The sequence below is a fragment of the Apostichopus japonicus genome, chromosome 4, assembly GCF_037975245.1.
Source record: "Apostichopus japonicus isolate 1M-3 chromosome 4, ASM3797524v1, whole genome shotgun sequence".
Classification (NCBI taxonomy): domain Eukaryota; kingdom Metazoa; phylum Echinodermata; class Holothuroidea; order Aspidochirotida; family Stichopodidae; genus Apostichopus; species Apostichopus japonicus.
The window spans coordinates 4,273,627-4,296,989 of NC_092564.1; the positions used below are offsets into that span (position 1 = coordinate 4,273,627).

General features: G+C 36.4%; 1 protein-coding gene across 1 annotated transcript in view; it reads left to right on the forward strand.

Moving 5' to 3' along the window:
• Positions 1-3,906: 3,906 nt before the first annotated feature.
• LOC139966191 (uncharacterized) overlaps positions 3,907-23,363 on the forward strand; it is an 88,346-nt gene continuing 68,889 nt past the window's right edge. Inside the window, exons 1-8 of the mRNA XM_071968975.1 lie at positions 3,907-4,989; positions 11,244-11,363; positions 14,574-14,675; positions 15,368-15,474; positions 16,307-16,399; positions 17,641-17,751; positions 18,972-19,107; positions 22,736-22,853. Of these exons, the coding sequence (XP_071825076.1) occupies positions 11,245-11,363; positions 14,574-14,675; positions 15,368-15,474; positions 16,307-16,399; positions 17,641-17,751; positions 18,972-19,107; positions 22,736-22,853 (786 nt within the window). The 5' untranslated portion in view covers positions 3,907-4,989; position 11,244. The remainder of the gene's footprint in view (positions 4,990-11,243; positions 11,364-14,573; positions 14,676-15,367; positions 15,475-16,306; positions 16,400-17,640; positions 17,752-18,971; positions 19,108-22,735; positions 22,854-23,363) is intronic.

Sequence of the window (23,363 nt, forward strand, 5' to 3'; positions counted from 1 at the left end):
TCAACGAGTTGAAGAACCCTTTAGATTTTGGTTGAGGTCAAAGTTTATTTGTAAATCTGGTAAGTACAAACATAGATTTTGAACAAACTTCATACTTAATAAATAGATTTCTCTTAGTGAGGACAAGAATGCTAACAAAATTGGTGATGGCAGAATATCATTTGAGTTCTGCAGAGGTCAAATTCTGAAAACCTTGGAACCACAAGAACTCTTAAATGAATGCATAGAATGAACTTAATAAGTAGATTTGTATAGTGCAAGAACCTAGCAGAACACTTGTAGTCAAGTAATGGTCATCAACTAGAAACTTTGTGTGCTACATTAGTTTTGAATGTTTTCATCTCAAATGTGGTCAGGAATTGTTGTAAGTTGACAACTGTTTAAAGAAGTATTTCTCCATAAGCTTCTATTAGTCTTGTGATTGTATAATTTTGAGGTCAGTATGTAATGAAGGCATCCATTATCTGGACACCCTCTTATATGGATTCTTTAGAAAGTATTTAGTTTGACCTGTCTGATCGCAAAATGAAAGTCACTGTGCATTTGGCATATTTTCATAGCAATATTTCATAGCTTGATTAAAATTCATTAACATAAAGATATCTGACAATTGAGACAAGCCACAGAATTTGGAAACGATGCTTCATTAGATTTTTTCCATTGTACAGTAATTCAGTTGTCATTTTAAAAACCGATTTTATCAAATTCCAGCATAAACATTTTATGATGTATAATGTTTTGATTAATAATATTTTTATTTTCCATCTGAAGGAGAAAAAATAAAATATATACTTTGAGGAAGATTGGGGTGGGTGGGGGAGTGGATTGGTGGTTAGACTGTGAGAGGACTAGTGAATTGTGTAATCTAAAAGATGGGAAAAAGGTTTGAGGTGAGCTTGGAATATCTTACACGTGTCCATATGTTCATAAAAATGTTAGTAACTGTGAGAGATTGGGCAGTTTATTGGTCATGTGACATCACACTCTGATCAGAACTTTAATTTGTATATCATATCCATATACATTTTAGTTTTTTATCTTAGGTTTTTACTTTACTGAGAATTAATAAGACCTATCAGACTTGTCAAGCTGGGAAGACATATTTTCACTTGTTGCTTTTCTTTTTACCTGGGAACAGGGATCAGTACAACTGTTTGTTCATAGTATGCCAATACAGCAAATGATTTTGCCCTTTAGTTTCCCGGATCGCTGTGTTTTTTGTTGTCGAAGGTCTTATAACGTAATAAAATTTAGGCCAACATACGTTCTCAGTGCTCTTCCTTCTTTAACATTACAATGTGGTGAAATATTCTCAACTTATCTAGCAGGGATTTTGCTCATATTGAGAGAATTGTGTCGTCAGAATAGAAAGTATTCTTGTGTCTTGTGGTCATCTTTTTCTGTCAAATTAAAATATGTAATCTTGAGGATGAGTGAATTCTGTATTATATGTAAGTTTGAAAAGGAGAAAAAAAAGGACAAAAATTGCAAGCAAACTAACAGAGCTATCTATAAATATTTCATCTCTACAGCTAAAGAACTGAACAAGTATGAAGTTGCTCCTCCATGGAAGAAAGAGGACAGTGTCAGAGCTGGTAGTGTTAATCACTTTGACGGTGGAAATGTAGATAAATTGAGTCATCTAGATGATCAAGGAGCGTGTAAGTTAGATACATTTTATCACCACGGTGATTCAATTTAAATCACAAGCATTTTGTCATTTTTCAAATTCCCTTATACAATAGTCCTGCTGTGAGATATTTAAGAGTAGCATAAGCTCTGGTTGGAAAAACTCAACAAGAAGCATTGTCACCATGGCAATCACCGGTGTCTGGAGGTTCATGGCTAAAAGTTGCCCTGTTTTAAATCAAATGCAACCAATCTAGGGAAAGCACTCTGTTGTTTGGAAATTATGTGTGTTGATCAGTCCTTGAGTATGCAGAACTCAGTGTTTAAGACTTTGGTCTTCATGGCAATTGGAACTTAGGTCATGAAATAGAAGTTGAGTTGTATCCAACTTTAAACTCATAGAATATCTACGGTTTAGTCCTTACTGTATAGGGGATAAACTGTATGCATCATCTGGATAATGTCAGGATAACGTTAGGGGCATGATTGGGAAGAAATTTCCTTTTGTAAATTATTTTAATAAGTCAGCATTGGTTTGGAATAATGTTTCTCTGTTCCTTTCTCAACAGTTTTTGTGAATAAGCAAGATTCTGATTTTTCGTCCAATAAATCCGAGGAGAATCTTTATGCAGACATCGATGACTTGGACATTCATCCCAAGTCAGAGTACAATACCTTGCCTAGTAATGCACCATAACCCACTCAGGGTAGGTTCTCTAGTAATTCTCAGTTGTAATACTGTGGTTTGTTAAGGTGGAGGGGAAAGGGGTGGGGAAGGGGAGAAGGTTGTTAGGGTTGGGGAAGGGATGAAGGATGGGAGTGAGGGGAAGGAGAAAGTGGAGAGGGATGGAAGAGAGTATGGAGAAAGGGAAGAGGGAAGGGGAAAAGGAGATAGGGATTTTGGGACGAGAGAGAGGGAAGGGATGTAGGGAAGAGAGAAAGGGGAGTAAAGGGAATTGGAAAGAGGGGGAGGAGAAGGGAAGAGGATGCCCTGAAAAAGGGAATGGAGAAAGGGAAGAGGGTAGGGGAAAAAAGAGATGGGGATTTTGGGACGAGAGAGAGGGAAGGGATGTAGGGAAGAGAGAAAGGGGAGTAAAGGGCAATGGAAAGAGGGGAGGAAAAGGGGGAAGAGGATGCTCTGAAAAAAAGGAATTAGGAGGAGAGGGAGAGAGAAGGCATTTACACACTACTGATGATTACAGCACTCATGATTTGATGATATCAGTACCAGAATTTCTGTCCCTGTTACCTGTGCTTAAAGCTGCACTTCCCTTTGAATGTGGTATTGTGTACGTGATATAAAAAAAAACTGAAAACATAAGTCGTCCATCATAATGCTACCACGAATGATGAAATGAGCCATCTAGACGTCAAAAGTACACATGGGCAAATCATAAGTGTCTACATTGCATAACCAGTTCAGAAATCACTAAAAGTGATGGGAACCATATAGTTCTTTTCATTATAAGCATGTGTGTGGGCTTTTTACTTTCAAAATCACATCTAAATAATAAGAGACTCAGTCTGAAATTCTTCAAATTCTCAATAACCCTAAATATAACTTTCGTTTCAGTTGTTGTAAATCACAAGTTCTTCCCTCTTCTTAGGTTACCAACCGCCCCCTCCAGGTATGTACAGTAATGTCAGTGGAAGGCGAAATCCAGTTCCAGCTCCACGAAATGACCTTCTGTAGTAGGATTTGCCTTAATTATACTAAACACCGAAGCTGTCAACAGTCCTCCTGCTTGTGAGCGACTGAACATGGTACGGAACCAATGCTGTCTATGCTAGAACACAGATGAAGAATTCTTCTCGCAAAATAACCCTGTATATTTTTGGCTGTGCTGCCTTTTTTTGGTCAAATTTGGAAGTATTTCTATGCTAATAGCACGATATGGGGGTTAAATTATTGCACGGTTCATGCCAGAAAATGACTGCATCCCTTTTAAATGCGGATGAAGATTACAATAGTTTTAATTAATATTGTCCTGTCGGTGAAGATCTTTCATGTTTCATGCTTAAAAATTGCTTGTGCAAGTTTCCACGTATTCAATTCTTAAAGGAAGTAAGGTTTTATTAACCAACCATTACAATCTTTTAATACTCGCCAGGTAAACAGCGTAAATGCTTGTGTTTTGGAAACTTGTATGTGGTAGGCGGTGTCATTCTATATGTCAAAATAGCACTTTTTGTGGATAATTTACACTGTGCTGCCTCTGCAGAGAGCATAAGTTTACTCCTTATGCTAATGTTAAGTGCTCTATTGATAAGGGGAAGCCCTTTTCACCATTTTTTTACCATGTGTGAGTGCAGAAAAAAAGAAATGCCAAAAAGAAGCAAAATTGTTCTCCTCAGGCCTGATGAGAGTAGGATCTTCCAATCCACCTCTTTTTTTTTCTTCCTTTTTTCCTTGTTCTTTTCCATCCTATTGATACATATTTCTATTTTCTCATAAGAGTATTGTGAGTGTTACGGATATGCTCAGGTAACAGGGATTGAAAAAATACACTTTTGTGTCAGAATTATCTTCTTCCTTTTCTTAAAATTTTCGTTGTTAATTTTCAACTTCACAGAAAACTTCTTTCTTTTTCATGTTCTAAAAATCTTCTTATTTTACTGCATCATGTTGCCTTTTCATTTCAGTCTAAACAGATCATAAAATAATTGAATATAATTGAAACCTGTAATCCAGAAATGACATTAGCCACATACTTCAATTTCCACTGCCTTTGCTTCATAGCTATAGTAATGAATATGTAAAAGATCTTCTTCTGAGGGAGAATTTACCCACCTGCTGAATGTCCTTGCATCTCATAATGTATTTAACGAGGAAACAGAAGTTAATCAAAGAAAAATTAAAAAACAGATGTGTAAATATCAAATGTGTATATATGTGAAGGCTCTGTGAGGTTTGCACAAATGGCAATATTGATCTGTATGGTTTTTGTTAGTTCGTCCATTTATGATCATGAATGATAAGTTGTGTATTTCAACTGTACAGATTTCTTGCTTTAGAGTCTTTCAGTTAGGAAGACATTTTTGACTCCAAACAATTCTTACTCTTGTCTACCAAATGTTACAGTAAAGGAATAGATTAACATACTATGAATAATCATGTCTATGGAAGGGAGCCATTTCATTGGCTGTCAGCATTTATGTGTAGAGATATACTTTGGACTTCCTTGCTACATTGTCTGTACACTCCAGCAAGAACCCAAGAGATGTTGTCTTATTATCTTCTTCATGGTTGTACTGGCTACATGTGGAATCAACTCTGAGAGAAAGATAGTGAAGAATTGTTGAGCTTGATCGAGAGAGTCCTTTACATTTTGTTTGGCCAAGCTATTATGCTTAATGTCAGTAAGTATTACATGATTTATTAGCTTCAAAGAGAAGAGTGCTGAATTGTTTAAAAGATGTTGTCTTCAGTACTGCTTTTAGGCATTCAACTTACTTAAAGTGAAACATACAGGAATCACATTGTTGCTATATTTTTGTCTCTTTTTTTCTTTTGGTGCTTTCTCTGAATGTATTGAGTACTAAATCAAATTGAAAGGAGACCTTTCCTAAGAGATGATATTGTGTTTATCAAGTGTCATGTAGTGTGTGAATAACACCAATGAAAGATCAAAATTAATTATTAGATATGCTACAATTTTAATACTGATGTTTAGTAGAGCCACCAACAACTCCTACCAAATTTTGGAACACTCATCGTTGAATTAAATGTCACAAACTCTTTCCTGTAAATCTTACTGGCAAAGACAGTTTCCTCCATGTAGGAGTCTGACATATTTTGAAATTCGTTTGTACCAGTCTTCTTATTAAGAATCGACAGGGGCACAAATCGATAGTTTTAGGATGAACGTAAGAAATTGCTTTGAATTTCATTGCAAAGGTATTGGCTTTCAAGCGTGGGATTAATGCAATTAGAAAAGTTGTGAGAGATCACAAAGGTTTGTTTTTTGGTAATGAAATTGTGACAGCAAACACTTGTAGAAACAGAAAAGCGCCATGTATCGCTTTTCATTCCACCCTTTTAATTTCAGCATATTCTCAGACGGCCAATCATTAAGTAGAAATTCTATGATACTAATGATTATGATGGGCACTTGCCTCATCTTTTCTAGATAGGCACGGCAGTTGTTGCGATTGGCAATAACAGGTGATTTGAAAGAGCAATCATGACGGATAGTCTCTGACAGCAAATTGCCCTTTGCCTGTATGTTAATGCAGTCCCCGATTTAATACGTGGCTGTTATGAGCAATTCCTGTTAGAATGTTGTCATTCATTTCAAGAAAACACAATGGGTACCGATGCAGTATTACATTTCGTTTTGAAAACCAAGATTTCATGCCCTGGAGACTATAGGTTTTTAGTTTCCTAAAGAATTGTCAGGAAGGTAATAGTAAAAATAAGTCTGATGACAAAAAAAAAAGATTGTGCAATGCAAGAAGGAAATCAGAAAGGAAAGTGAGATCGAATCGAAATATCCTACAGGTAATTGATTAGTTTAAATTTTTCGCACTAATGATCCTGTTCATCTTCAATTTGTTCTTATGCAAATGATTGTTTATATATCTTGTTTTTCGGAAGAATTAGTATTCTGTATATTTAAATATCTATCTATGCTTTCCATGCCAAGAATTTTTCCGCTTTTTTCTTTCTTTTTTCTTTTTCCGTTTGGTGTATTACGTTTGATCAGAAATGAACCCAACATGGCCAGCAAAACTGGTCTGTTATTATTATTTGCATGCAGTAGTCGTTTATTTACAGATTTGAGTCTGACACATACTAACAGGATGCACAGATTTTAAATGTTAATATTATAATCCATAATATAGTGTCATTAAATATCTGACTAATGACAAGATTTGACGCGAAACTGCATAAGGTTCAAACACCTAACCCCAACTGACAACAAATATTAAGTACAGCTAAGAAGTCCTTTGAGATCCACTTAACTTGGTTCATCCGTGAGTTGGTGTCATCAAGTTTCTCACTTCACTTTTACTTTTCATATGTAAGGTTCTTTATCGAGAGAGGCACCACATCGCTTTGCCTTGTGAACATTCCATAACTGTTGGGTCAACTTTATACAGTTTCTTCTCCCCTACGATCCCTCTATCTATCCTGCAGAACCATCGATTTGTGCCTGATGTTTATATTATTTGTAGAGTCCCACCCCCCCCCCAAAAAAATCAATCCACGTAAAGAAATGCCACGTCTAAGTGATCCCAAAAGCAGTTCTTTACTATTGGCAAGGCATATCCAAGAACTTGTAACTACTGCATTCTAGGAACAAATTGGTTCTTAGCTAAGGTAGATTATTTGAAAATGTTTTTTAACAGTCTCCTACAGGGTTAGTTGGGGGGGGGGGGGGTTGTGTCGAGCAAGTGATTGTACGATCTCACTCCGTGGGATTTTCTATAAGGAAATGAAAGGGGCATTAGAAGCAAAAGTTTAAGTCTTGTCACCATAGTGGGCTTTCAAATTTTATCTCAAGCTGGCAAAATAAGAGAATTAATATTTACGGGGAACTTGGTGTAATTAATCGTTAAGCAAAATATCAACCTTAACCAAATTTACCAAAGATATATATTGTTTTTGGAGGGAAGGGATTATTCCATAGACTAACCTTAAACTCATTTATACTTTTTTCCATGTAAGGTTTTCCCCTGTATTTTGCCCTCTTTGCAATGTGCATAAACTAAAAAGTGGTCAATGATATCATAAGGCTACTCAGTCATTTGGTTGAGATCATGAATCTGAATGGATCAGTCGGACAGCGTCATTACTGTGATCGATCGCAAGCAAGAGGTCAAGTGGATACATCTTTGGAGTGGGGGATTGGGTGGGAATTGGGTGGTGGCTGAGTTCAGGATGATGGGGTTGTTTTATATTTGGGGCCAGTGGTTAAATAGATACCAATTTATAGATAAAGGTTTAACAACACTATATATCATCTTGCATGGGAGGGGGGGGGGGGGGGATTTTCATAACAACAGTTTGAAATTTGAAAAAAAAATCGTTTTAATTTTTGGGGTTTTCGGTTCATATTCTGGTTTCATTTTCCATAAAGAATTTCTATTGTACATTTGGTTTATATAAGTTTATATGAGTGTGCATAATATATCATCGTAAATTACATTTGTGTGTTGTTAATTTCAATTCAAATGTTGCTATTAACCTGCTGCCTTTACCGGGACTGTATTTCCTAATACAACAGAATAGTAACCTTCACTCTATAGGTTAAATCTTCTTCATGGTAGTTAGATTTGCAGATCAAAGGATTTGTTGATCTCATCGAAAGCTAAACGCATATCACGTCTTGTATCTATTCGTCTGCACGAAGGTGCTCTGATCAAATCACATGAACGAAAAGTTTCCACTGCTACGCAGACTCAAGTTTCTTGTAGGCCGTAGTTATCTGTAACTAGGTGAGAACTTATTTAAACCGAGAGTTACACGAAAAGATAAAACCATGCAGCTTCCTGCGTGTCAATTTATTTTGAAATCAACTCTCTGGACAAATAGTACAAAAAAACTTAAGCATATCCTTCGTTAGTAGCTATAAAACTGTCTCTACCATCATTTGATTATTGTTCTACAATCAAAAGGGTGAAAGATGAGAAAGGCTATATACCATTTGGGCCGATATAATCATCATAAGGGCATCAGTGTTAGATAAATTATAGCAAGCTAAAATTTCTTCCGACCCATCATATTATTGCTAGATATCTACGTTTAAGGGGAAATGTTTTGGTGAGGTTAAGGCCTCTTGCATGAGAATGGCAGGAAAGGGCTTGGTGAAGTTTATATACAATTGTCCATTACTTGTATTTCTATTATATTTGGATGCAATGTTGGTGAACATTAACGGTATTCTGTTCTCACAAAAGTAGAATATTCTAACTTAACTTTGTGGAGCATTTACTTCTTTATTTATCTCTGTACGGGTTAAGTTGGCAGTGGTTGTCGCAGTGAGTTATTAGTTAAGGTATTTCCTCCTTAAAAGTCTATTTTTGTATGCCAGTGATGTATGGTAAGAAGAAATTATTTCTTGATATTGCAAGAAAAAATATAAATTGATACTGAAATATAATCTTTTTTAATCCGACAGGAAGGGGGGGTGGTAAGAGAGAGATGGAATTGCAAGAGACAGGCGAATTCGGATACATTGCTAAAACAGTTTGAATTGCTTACATTTCCCGGGTCAGTCCATTTGATGGGTGAAATGTCAGTGATGCCAGGGGTATGGGATGAGGGCCGGAAAATGAAAGCAGTGCTGGATGTATTTTTTGTTCATTTTAGCAAAATTACCAATCGATTGTATAAATATAATATATATTATAAAGAATAATTTTAATTGACTCGAAGCCGCACGCATTCAATTTGTCGAAAAAAATCATGATTTTAATACTGAATGCATTGTTCACCTCAATTTCCAAATCTTCCATAATTCCAAACTTACCTATTCTACCTATTTTAATGCTTCACTTATGCACTCAGCTATCCACCGGAAGGACTACTTGGCGTTAAATCGTTTTTTCTTTGCTTTTCGAAATTATTGTAAGATCTACTTTGAAGGTTAAACAATGCCTATGTGACCTATAGCATGAATAATAATTTGTTCTCGGCAAATGTACCATAGAATTGCAAAATATACACAAAATTTAATTAATTGCAATATCACTGTCATCTTTGCATTGGGAGGAGATTGGTATCTGCCCCCCCCCCTCCCCTTGAAAACCTTTATTTGAAGGAGAAAAAGACAATGCTCGCCATTACAAGGATTCTTGATTGTATTCCACGAAAGTGTGCACAAGCCTGCATTCGTGCAAATTGTTGAAAAGACAGGTGTTAGATATCATAAACATCAAAGGACATTTGTGGTAATGAACTTTTACACCACATAGGCTTTATTCAATGATGGTTCTGAACACAACTTTAGTAAACACGACTACATACCTTGCTCATCGTCAGATTACCATAAATGTATAAAGTTGGTTGATATTATATATTGAACAGAAGCTTCGATGGATTGATCTGTCTGCTACCGACCACTTTTTTTATAACCCTTGAAGGAGGAAATAAGCAATAGTGTACCATGCATATAGACGGATCGGGTGTTTAGACGTGACCTGGCGCATTCTGGGGCATATTTAAGCCATACAAAAGGTCTATAATTACTGTAGGTCTGCACGCAATGTTGTGCTGATAGCTGCTTTGCGTGTGTTCAAAATATGGGGCTTACTAGTTTGATTATTATGTATGTTGTACCTTACTTGGTTTCCTTTATCCCAAACAGTCGAACACGTATCGTCGGGAAAGCTGTTCAAGTGAATTCAAATTCACCTGCATTTTGGTGTTAGTAAATTTGAATTCTTCCATTGCCTTGTTTATCTCTCTCAGTTCTTGCTGTTTTCCGTCTTAGGCTTGCTGTAGCAAGAATATCTTCCCCTCGTGTGGTTTTCGGTGACGTATAAGTTTGTTTAGCTTCTTCTGAACTTCTTATTTGTGGTACTTGCTAGACCATCCAAAGACTGACAAAAATATTGCTCGTTGACTTTAGTTCCAGTGGTATTGTCGCTGGGACGGATTGCTAGAATATATCAATTTTCCTGCGGTCCCTCATACCATAATATTTTGGTGGGAACTCGAATTTCCTTCACTTGATTTGTCTGCAACTGATAACTTGATCACCCTTAAATGATCAGAATCCTCAATAGTGTATACTAACGCCTACAAATGGCAGTCTTTTGTTTTGTGATCATTGGATTTTGTAGCAGTAAGGGTGAAGAATTATAACTATGTTGATATCCATTTCTCCCAATCTATACCAGGTATGTGTATCCCAGAAGTATGTGTGCCTGCTGCTCAAAAATAGTATAGGCAAACCATACAGTTACAGGTCACATCCGAAAGATTGTTAGTATGATCATAAGTGGCACATCATCACCCATCCACTTAGTTTGAAGTTCATGAACATGACTGAAAGGTTGACCATGGGGCAAAATGAAGTTCGCAAAAGGTGTACCGCAAGGCATACCTATACGTACGGTCAAACACCAAATGGGTGTGTGAGCGTGTGCCAAAGCAATAACACCATAGTGGTCAAATCGCCAACCTTTCAGATGACATCTGCAACTGTCAATCCTCTGGACATTTGAAGGCTACAAAAGGAAGAAATTGTTTGGTAGTCCTATTTACGCAGACTTCAATCAAAGAAGCTAATATTCCTACAAAAAAAAACATATTAGCGCCTCTGCTGATAAACTTTACAAAATGAAAACAAAGTTGGATGCAGGAGACAGCAAGGTCATGTCATTTGAGTGGCTGAACTGTAACCCAATGATCCATCTTAATAAATTGACATATTCTGACATAATGATGACACACTTGCTAAATGTTACTATATAAAAATGTTCCATCCTTATAGGAGGTTTAACTCTGGGTTTGTCCTGATAGCTATAACACTGTCATATGATCCCCATTCAAATGAATTGAAGCCAATTTTTTCTAAAGACCAATAGTATTGTAGGAAATGAGGGTATATATCAAGCCCGAATTGCATTCTCTATAATCCAGCTTTCTGGGGGCTCTTTTTCAGGATGATGAAGTTATTACTGTGCATCACTTTACTGCTGGCCTCATTGACTATTTCCAGTACGAGTGCACGCGGAATATCTCTAGATGTTGATGGAAATCATGTCTGCACGAGAACAGAGAGGTATTTTTTATCTTTTATAGCTTTATGTCGATGTTTGTATTAAATTTGCCTCGAGGGTGAACTAACTGTGCAACCGTGAAAAGAAGGTTGAAAGAAGGTTGTGCTACACCGTACCGAAGGTTGCGGTGTAGCACACTTGCTACACGCCAAAAACGCTTATAAATATTACACGCCAAAAAAGATGGGCAAATATCTTACAAAAACACTGGCTGCGTATGTATTCCAAACAATTTTGGGAAAGGTTTGCCACGAAACAAAACAGGTTAAGACCGTTCAACTACTTTAATTGCCAAAAAGTGATATATTAGTCACAATTGTCTCCATTTTCCCTTCTACGCATTCGTACAATTGGGTTCTTGCGAGTTAATATATGAAGTCCTGTTGATATATGAAGTAAATCGCAGATCTAGTAGTCTGAGTAGAACTGGCATCTTGCCGATTAGAATGCCAACGGTAATGCTCCTGAAACTGCTATATATTTACGCATCGAACACGGTATACCACACGTATATTATAACATTAAGCCACTAATAACCATTACAGTATTCACCATCTCTATTGGTTAGGGCTGTGTGGAGTTTATTCTCTCCAATATAAGATCCTTCAATACTATAAGGTAAACAAATTGAAAGCCAACTGAGCTATCTATCTTGTGATTAAAGTTTCATTTGTGAAAATGTAAAATGTTCGGATCCATTGGCATGTGAGATAGTTATTGGGATTGATAAGTGACTGCAATAATGTTTATCTTACAGTAGTAAGTTCTGTACCTGATATTTTCGATATTCTGTGATAGAAACTATCAAATAAAATTGTGGCAATTAATGGCCTTCGCACGTAGTCAGTTTATTATCTATGCTCTACTCTCAACTTTTACGGTATTTTTAAAGATTCTTTCCTGAGAGCAAAGCAATCAAAGGACTGTGTATTCTGCCTGTTGCTATGGTATGTTATTCTATGATCAACTTTATATCCAACAAAGACATTACATGCTTGCAGATAAAGAAAAACCAAAGGTTGGAAAATAAGCACAATGAAACATAAAATCATAAAACACTACAACACTACAACACTAAAGACGATCTAACAAAGAAAAGCATGTACGTATTCCACACAGACCAGACATTGCCAAGTTGCAAAAAAAAAACCAAACAAGGTAATAAAAATGGCAAGAAGAATGATTAACGATAAAAAGAATAGTTAAAAGTACGAACGGCGTGCCCCAGAAAAGACGAAGGGTTGCGATTCGTGTTTGTTCGCATTCTACCGCTGTGTGGAATGATACAATTACTCGTGTTGTGATATAGGGTGTGGCTAACATCCTTTAACACTAAATTTGCCCACTTTTATAGACTTGGTCCACCGTAGTTAAACGTTTCCCAATAACCCGACCGGCCCGCTTGATAATACCATCTACAACTCTCTTAAATGTCTTGTTGGTATTACCAGCCCATGATGTCATAAAGTATAAGAACAGACACAACCAATATTGGAATGATAAAATATAAATGAATTGTCCTGATTTGTGTTAATAAGAGCATAACTTACGCAAACAAAATACATACGGGGTATCATACGTTTAGTTATAAACTCGACGTGTCGGACGTGTTCATCCCACCTAAGATGGTCATCAAACATTACTCCCTTTTACTTGTACCCACTAACTCTATCCACAGTATATCTTTAATAACAAGTGGTTAGATACCTTCCCATTTACCTCCCGGAAGTCAAAATCAATTTCTTTGTCATACTAACAATTAATTTGAGGTAATTTCTATGACAGATATAAAATAAATCAGTAATTTTTCTTACGGTAGCTTCTATCAACATCTTTTCTTATCAAACAAGTTAGAGCAGAGAATTCAGCAAACTTAACAAGAGGACAAAATGGGGTCTGTATGTTTGAAGTATTAAACGTAAAGAGGAGAAATGTGCAAACACAGTGTCCTGGGGTGCTCCAATACTACAATTAATAACAACAGACCTAACGTTACGACCAATACGAACAAACAGTGAACGGTTGGTTGCTAAGATAATCTGAAAGATAATCTAAGACCCAATGTTCCATCGCATTTGGGACGACGTCCATTTTAAGTAGTAGATCAGCCAAAATATGAGGTTGTAGTATTGAGTGGTAGTATTGAATGCAGATGAGAAATTAAAAAAAAAACCGCGAGCTGAGACAGAACCAGATATAGAATCTTCGAGTGTGAACAGGATAGCATCTTCAGTATTACAATCATCTGTTTTGCAAAATGGAGATCATCTATGAGATGAGCAGTTAGCTTCTTCAAATAGTGTAAAATAAATCGTTCACATAATATCAGTCCGACGGAAGTGAGAGCAACTGGACGAAGATTGCTCATGCTAGTTATGCGTGATATATAAGGTACCGGAATAATGCAGGATTGCTTCAAAATATGAGGAATAGATTGAGTTTTGAAGCCCAAATTTATAATGAAATGAAAAATATATGATCATTGACGGTTACAGTGTTTTAAGACACACTGTGAGTTTGTCAGTCAACTTCTTTCCTGAAATCTTGACAATGAAATTGATTATAGAATGAGTTAAAGCTGATTATACCAAAAAACGGGGAAGAATATTGTAAAGGACAGTGTTTTAGGCTATTGCTAGCAAAACCGCTCAACATACGCATACCGCTCCAGACACTTTTTATATTACAGTATAAGTCAATTCGTTCATTTAGTAAGCAAATTATATGCAAAATAAATTTACAGTGGTCATAATTTTTAAGCAATCGTGTGCTTCATTGTCATGCTTGGCACTCTCTTATGCTCATATAAAAGTAGGGAACCACTTTGTTATAAAGTTCTTTATCTTTATAGGTCTAGAATTATATAGACCTTATGTGGCCTCCGTATTATTTTATGGCCGGACCAAGCTAATGCCTCTTACATTACAGTTCCAACATAAATAAGTCCATAAAAGTCTATGGAAACTACATATTGAGAAGTGTTCCTATTTTTCTATGAGTTTGTTGTAACGGTAGATTAACCATGCATATATACTGAGGTTACAATACCCCTTTCTACTTCCTTGCCCACGTTCCTTACATTTCCCCTCCCCTTTTCATTTCCATAACATTAAATAAACGGTATAATTTGTTTCAGTCCAATATTACCAGTATTTATGGTATAATTTGTTCCATTCCAATATTACCAGTATTTATACTTTTGATATTAACAGCTACCAGATTACGGTCTCAACTTCATTCGCTGAATCTTATAATGTAAACTATTACACTAGATGTTGGGATCTCTTTCACTGGTTTAAGTGCACCAAGACAAGGTATGATATCATTACAGAATTGTTTGCAGCAATCACGGAAAGCCATTCCACATGTGGAAGACTACACACACACACACACACACATATATATATATATATATATATATATATGTGTGTGTGTGTGTGTGTGTGAACGGGGAACGACTATGCCTACATTCACTGATTAACACGTAGATTCGATTTATGTTAGAAAGTAAATTTCTCAATTTTTTAATAATTTATCATAACATTAGTGTGACAATCAATTTCTGTCTTGGCAGACGTTTTCCTGATAAACGCATACCTTCCTATTTGGTTTTCATTTCATGTTGTTACCAAAGCAATTGAGTCTTATACTTAAACAAAGGTTACACATTATTGACAGATCGAGTTAAAGTCCATTTTCATCAAGGGGACCTTTCTCAAGTACTTGTCAAACACTCCATTTTGCTTATTTCGCAATCACCCCATTTCTCAAGTTTATTTCGCCGAATTACTGTTTTTCTCAGTGTAAATATTTGCCTGGCAACAGAGATAATAACAGATAAAATAATAACAGTTTGTTATTTTAAGAAATTCCATCTCATAAACCAAATGAACTGCGATTTTCTAATATTTTAAAACTTCCTATAATCTAAAAGTTTCAATGATCAACACAAAAGTTGATAGTATATTCCATATCAGGAATATTTGAGTTATTTTGCCCTTACCAGGTTACAATACAGAACAAAATACAGACAAGAACTCAGAACTCGGTACAGGTCGGTGCGAGAATGCTGTGACAATTACCTGTATGTTGCATCTGAGAATATGTGTTATCGTAAGTAATCAGATGAAAACATATCACTTAAATGAAGCCATTAACTCTATTCATTGCTATTTTTTAAATGTAAACCTTACACATTTTGTGTGTACATTTTCTTAGCCACAAGTAGTTTCATTCGAAGGAGGAATGTAACTGTTTAAGTTAAATACCCTTCCGGAGATATTTTCATTACAAAGGCCATTAATCACCAGCTGACAATTGTAATTCAAGTCGAAAATTTTGAAGGTTATTGAATCTTTTTTGGCAATTTGAAATGTATCTGTATCAAGTCGGCCTAATGAACAATGGTTATGCGATTTAAGTTGTTAATAGTGTTGAAAACGTGATATTACACTATTTCAACTCAAAAAAATTCTTTAAATGTGATTCTTTAGATATAAAAGTAACAGATATCTCTATTGGTATAGCTTATCTATCATCTTGTTTTAACTGTTGTTAGATGATATAACCAGTAGTGGGACTGTGTTGGGAAGCTCTAACGTCCATATTGAGTTGCACCACCAACACATTCTTTGTACTTAAACTGCTGCATGTTGGTAGAGCGTTTCCAGAACAGATTTTGAACGCTTTCTCCATACTAAATATCACTGGCTCTGGATTCGAATGGGATACGAATGTCTTTAGTTGATCATCTTCATCCCCGTACCTCTCATCTAAATATATCTGTTGGTAATAATATTAGAAACTTCATTGTTTAAGTGAGAGGATAACTTTCAAAAAAGTATAACAAACAATCGGAGATTTTAATATATAATTTTTTGTTTTAGTTCAATACATATTTTCGTTGACATCCTTCATTTATCTCCTGATTGATATACATTTACAGCTGAATGTAGACAAAGTTGCCAACACGGTGATTGCATTCGACCTGACGTTTGTGAATGCCTTCCTGGTTTTCGTGGTGATAGTTGTGACAGCAGTAAGTAAAGTGTAACGTTATGGCACCTTAACAACCTTTGCAAAAGTTCAGAACCCTTGGTTAATGTAGATATATATTACATTGACTGTAATGTAGTCAAACGGTGACGGACTCATTAAATCTAACAAAATATAATTAAATTTGATTTATGAGAAGAAAGGTAATAGGTGTAGAGGTATTGTTAATTGTTTCTCACTAAATGAGAATTGAGAAACACAGTTTAAAAATTAGCTTCCATCGAAAAGAGCATCCTCGGTAGTGCGACATCAGTGTTACCGTCCCCACAAAGAAGTGTCCCTTCGGGGAAGTGTCCATTGATACGTTGTAATTCAATGTCTGTTTTAAGTTACTTATCAATTCGTCACTTCCTCCAAAATGATAATATTACGATTCACTTGGCGTTCTGGAGGTCACAGAAGAATTGTATTGTTGAATCTTCACAAATCAGGCACAATGTAACATAAGCGATGGCATTTAGACTATTGTATAATGGGGGCCGAAACAGAAATGGAGCAGAATATTTGAAAAAATATTTACACTGGGCATTTATGGTTCTTGTGACTACTCCGTTTTTAAGTAGTTACTTTCTTTTCCAGCCATTAGTTGGTGGGGCATCATAAGATGTAAATAAAATAGGCATTGCAGTTGGTGCCACTTAGATACCATCGACATGCGAGTTGATTTCATTCCAATGACATAGCAATCCAGAAAGCAACAGGGAAAGGATTTTGTACACTTAGCTTACCGCTATGTTCGCACGATACACAGTTTCAATGTTTAGAAGGCTGGGGTTAGCGGGTAATGGTCTTAGAAGTAGTATCAGTTACGGAGGGTTACTGAATGCATCAATGAAATTCAATGCAAATAGAAAGAAAAATTGATGCGTTGAACATCTATAACATCACAAATTGTTGTGTAATGAATCTATCCGAACATAGCACAAACGAACATCAAAAACAAAAGTTTATATCTCAACAAAGGAGCAAGCTATCAATATGTGCGTTGAGCCGTGTATTCTTACTTGTGTTATGAAATGGAGATAAAGAGATGGATATGATGACTTTTATATTTAGAAAGAAATTTGACTTTTATGTTGTTTGTGGAACAATCTTTCTTAGTAAGTTGCAAGAAATGATTAAAGACGCCTGCGAAAAACATGATTTGAAAGTAACGCTTCATCCTTTCTTGAATAAGTGAAATTAATATGTGAAATGTTTATGTTTCATTTCCTCAACCTTCAGTTTGTACTATGAACAAATGGGGTCCTAATTGTAACAACGACTGCATGTGCTTGAACGGGGCCACGTGTGATCCTACCGATGGTAATTGTGCGTGTGCAGCGGGATATTCAGGTGAGAAAATTAAAACTCATCGACATAATCAAACATGCAACATTTGATTCTTGTCGGAGAGACACTAGTGTGAAGAGGAGCTAATAGGTACAACACTTTGGTCATTAACACAAATATGAAACTTAACATTCATCTGTAAGTCTTGCTTCAAATGGGGATAACCCCTATCGTCGGGATTGCACGCTGTTTTGCAATGTTCATATTTAGATAGCCTCTTGAACATTGTACTCATTGTAAACCTGATATAAAATTCCCAATGAAAACCCGTCTGGTGTTTGTGCAAACACTCTATATTATCTGTGGATTGGGGAATGGGAACTCACACAATTAATTGGTATTATGTTTGTCGTACATTCGAGTGAAACTTAACATTCATCTGTAAGTCTTGCTTCAAATGGGGATAACCCCTGTCGTCGGGATTGCACGCTGTTTTGCAATGTTCATATTTAGATAGCCTCTTGAACATTGTAATCATTGTAAACCTGATATAAAATTCCCAATGAAAACCCGTCTGGTGTTTGTGCAAACACTCTATATTATCTGTGGATTGGGGAATGGGAACTCACACAATTAATTGGTATTATGTTTGTCGTACATTCGAGTGAAACTTAACATTCATCTGTAAGTCTTGCTTCAAATGGGGATAACCCCTGTCGTCGGGATTGCACGCTGTTTTGCAATGTTCATATTTAGATAGCCTCTTGAACATTGTAATCATTGTAAACCTGATATAAAATTCCCAATGAAAACCCGTCTGGTGTTTGTGCAAACACTCTATATTATCTGTGGATTGGGGAATGGGAACTCACACAATTAATTGGTATAATGTTCGTCGTACATTCGAGTGCAATTGCTGAGACCTACGTATTTACTTATTGAAAGCCACAGTGGGTTCATCTAATATAACTCTTTTGTAGATAATTATTTTTATTGGCAAAATTTGGCATAATGTTGCTATTATACAGGATTATGCATGAACGCTAAGAGCCTACTGGGAAGTCATTCATGAAGCAGGTTTCTCTAAGAAAAGTTTTTATTTGAACATAAAAACAATATATAACGTGGGGTCCACCACATGGATAGGGCTCTCAATGTTATTAAGATGCAGCAGAACGAGCCAAAAAGCTACAACATGTATAATTATTAGCTACAACTAGTCCGAAACATTTTCTTTTTGTATATATGTTTGTTTAGATTTGATTATTAACTTTTATTCCCAGGGTCTGATTGTGGGGAAACCTGTTCTTGGAACAAATATGGGCAAGACTGCCTGTTTGATTGTCAGTGTGAGAATGGAGCTGCCTGTGATCCAGTCACCGGTGCCTGTAATTGTACCGCTGGATTCAGAGGTCCCCTGTAAGTGAACATTATGGTTGTTGTTTACTTTTGCGAATGAACTCTGAAGGGAAAATTGGCTATCATGTACAAAATAGCATAACTTTAAAGTTTCATGCTTTGCAAGGCAGGTTCATCACCGAGTGAGCACCGAGTGAGAAGGAAAATAACAAACTTCTGCTATTTTATTTTTGGAACATTTTGTGCGCAAGTGAGGTTACCATAATAGCCACATCAGGCCTGTTTATGTACACACGGCCTTTAAAGAATAGGTAAAGCTGCGCTTGCCATTTAATTCTCACATGTATATTTGAGAGGGTGGGGATGGTCGGGGGAAGAAAAACATCCACATGTGCCAAGAGAGACACTGTGCGATTACTTGATGGAAACAAAGTGACTTGCCATAGAAATATTACTACTTGCATATCCTCTTCGAATTGTACCACTTACTACAGTATGTATTTTATAACTGGTATAAATGAGATTTTATTTTACAAGTGAGGAGAACTTGAAACGTACTCCTTATTGTGGTTTGATGGCTAACAAATATACGGGTATTCTGTTTGTCTATACTCTTTTAAAGACTTCGTTTATAGACATTGCTTGCGCTCACCAAATCAATCAATTACACAGCGAGTGTTTGTAGTGCTAACAATAACATCATCTGTTACACTCGATGTTTGCTCAGAATTTTGACTTGAGTGATAGTTTTACGATGCTTACTTATTTCGTTGTAAGCGTCTACATAATATTTGCTCAAATCTTTTAGTTTAGTTTAGTTTAGTTTAGTAGAAAAAAAGGATCAGGAGAGACACTTAAGTCCCCATCAAGGACCCTATAGAGAGGAAAAAAACTGAAGACACAAACACTCAGACCCGATTACAATGCTTAAAATGCTTGTCCAAAGCATTCTTAAACCCATTGACACTACTTGCAAGTACAACTTCCTCAGGCAAACCATTCCACTCATTCGCAACCCTATTAGAAAAAAGTTATGCCGAATATTAATCCTACTATGCGACTTTTGGAGTTTAAGACAATGAACTCTAGTACAACTACTGCAAGCAAACATGAAAAAGTCGGTAAAGGATAAATTGTCGAAACCATACACAATCTTGAAAACCTGGATCAAGTCCCCACGTAACCCCCTAAGCTCCAGTGTGGTGAGATTCAACAGTTGTAACCGCCTATAATAAGGAACCCTCTGTAAGGAACTAATCATCCTAGTAGCCGTCCTCTGGACCTTTTCAAGTACTTCCTTATCCTTAGCAAAATAATGATTCCAAGCCTGCAAAGCATACTCAGATGAGGCCTAACCAACTGCTTATAAAGCCTAACTACGATGTCCTCTTTCAGAAAACTGAAGTTCCTCTTGATCATACCTAAAACCCTATTACCTCTTTTAGCAGCTTCAAGACAATGTTTCGAAGGTTGCAGAGATGAGTCAATGTAGATACCTAGGTTTCTTTTAACAGAGACCTCATGTAACTCCACACCATTAAGATTGTAGGCAAACTTTTGGTTACTACTACCAATGTGCATTACCTTACATTTATCAATATTAAAAAGCATTTGCCACCCTTGAGACCAGGAAAAAATCTCATCCAAATCCGCTTGAAATTTCTCAGAATCGCTTTTGGAAGAGACCTCAGAATTCAATTTGGTGTCATCAGCAAACTTCTTAGCTGTACACAAAATATCTCCATCGATGTCATTTACAAAGGCAACAAACAACAAGGGACCTAATACAGACCCTTGTGGAACCCCACTAGTAATGTTCTGCCAAGAAGAAGCACAGCCTTTAATTACCACCCTCTGTTCCCTATTACCAAGCCAATTCCCGATCCAAGACAGTAAATTCCCTATGACACCCATGCTCTTCAGCCTAAGTAAAACACGCTGGTGGGGAACTTTATCAAAGGCCTTCTGGAAATCCAGGAACACAACATCTACAGACCTCTGCCTATTTAGTGAGCTTGTTACATCTTCCATAATATCAAGGATATTAGTGAGACAAGACCTTTTCTGATCAAAGACTGACTGCTGAAGTGACTGACCATAGACTTATTAGCAATAGACTCCATGACCTTACAAACTACACTAGTGAGACTAACGGGCCTATAATAACAGGGCTTAGACTTATCACCCTTCTTGAAAATTGGGGTAATATTAGCACATCTCCAGTCCCTAGGAACATAACCTTCATCCAAAAATTTACTAAAACCCAACGAGAGTGGAACGCAGAAATGGTGTGCAAAAGTCTTCAACAAATACGGATGGATTGCATCTGGTCCAGAAGCTTTAGAAACAGTTAGACGAAGCAGCTCCTTTAAGACAATCTCATCCGAAAATAAGACCGTAACCAGTATAGGTCTATCACTGCCCCCCTGAAAAGCTGGAATACTACTCGTATCTTTCCTTGTGAAAACCGGCACAAAATAGTTGTTCAAAAGATCTGCAAGATCCTGACTATCGGTAACTATATTATCAGACTGTGGTTCCCTTAAGAGAAACAATTGCATCTTTAACTTTCTGCTTTGACCTGACATAAGAAAAGAAGGCCTTTGGGTTATCCTTAATTTTTAGGGCAATGCTCTTTTCGTAATTCAATTTTGCATCAGAGACTAAGCATTCTACCTTCAGCTTATGAATTTTAAACTTGGCCAAAAGAGATTCAGATTTAGTCCTCCTAAACAACTTCCACATTCTACGTTTTTGCCTAATTGCACATCTAACTTTCTTATTCATCCAGTGAGGCATACTGCTTTCACGACGACGATTCTTCCACAGAACATGATTTTCTATAATGAACTTTAATTTATCAGCAAAACAAATCCAAGACTGAGAAGCACTCGTCTCTCTAAACAAATTAATCCAATCTGTACCCTTTAGTAAAGTTTCAATTGCCTCTGTATCTGATCTCGAAAAATCAGGGACTTTTTCATTGCTAACAGAATTTACGACTTTGCAAACAACATCAAAAGCTAGTATATCATGATCACTAGTTCCTAGTGTTCCTAGACCCGTCAAATCAACAACAATGCTTGGATTAGAACTCAAAACAAGATCCAGGATGTTATCCCCTCTAGTAGGGAAAGTAACATGTTGATGTAAAAAGCAATCTTGCACAGCATCAAGAAAATTACTACCCTTCCTACTACTAGAACCATCTATGCAATTAATGTCAGGGAAATTAAAGTCGCCCATTATAACAACATCACCTTTAGCAGCTTTTCTAATTGAATAAAACAACACGACATCATTATCATCGCTGCTGTTAGGAGAGCTGTAAACATTTTATCTTGTGTAAAAGTAAGTTGGCCTGATGTTTCGATCCTAGCAAAATCTTCTTTAGAGGCTAAATGACAAGTACCTTTTATCTTAAGAAACAAAAAACATAATATGGTAATTAAAATAAAAGAAAAAATAGCTCTAATTCCATCTCTGTGTGTTGGCCTTTGGAAGATACAAAAACATCCACTTCTTTTTATGTCATTGCTTAATACAGACTTTTCATCAATCTTTATTAACTCTGGTTATGATCTCCTAATATTACAGTAATTTTGGTGTAATCATGTTGTTATGATTTAACGGATAGCGTAACATTAATTTGGTCTCCTAATCTTAGTGATGTGATCGTTTTTTACAGATGTGCAGATCCGTGTCCCTCTGGTAGCCATGGCGACAATTGTTCGGGTTTATGTCAGTGTCAAAATGGTCATTGCGAACATATAACCGGGGAATGCAGCTGTTACCCAGGATGGAGGGTAATCTTTGTCGTTATCGTGTTGCTAGAATCATTTTTAATTAATGATAAACAAATTTCCCTTTTCCAGATATACTATTTTGCTATTTCACTTATTAAGGCAACCTCTGATGTTAGGCATCTATAACGATGTATCTTATTCCTGGGTATTTGAAAATAATTATTCAGTTCACAATATGATGCAAATCAAATGCAGTCTGTGTCTTTCTCTATGAGATGGGTTCTTGATCACTACTGAAAGTCCTGTCGAGAGGATATTAAAAAGACATATGACTAATTAATAAATGAATACATTAACGCCTGGTCATTGCTAACCTGTAACATCAACTTACCCAATTGCACTACATTGTGCCACATCATCGGCGTGTCCTCTGATGATTTACAGGGTGCAGTCACAAACTGACGCACAGCAACAATACTTACCAGTTACCTCGCAGAATCATATTTATACACCAAAATGAAGAGAGGCAAAGTGCCTTAACACAAGGATATAACGGAATGATCTAGCTAA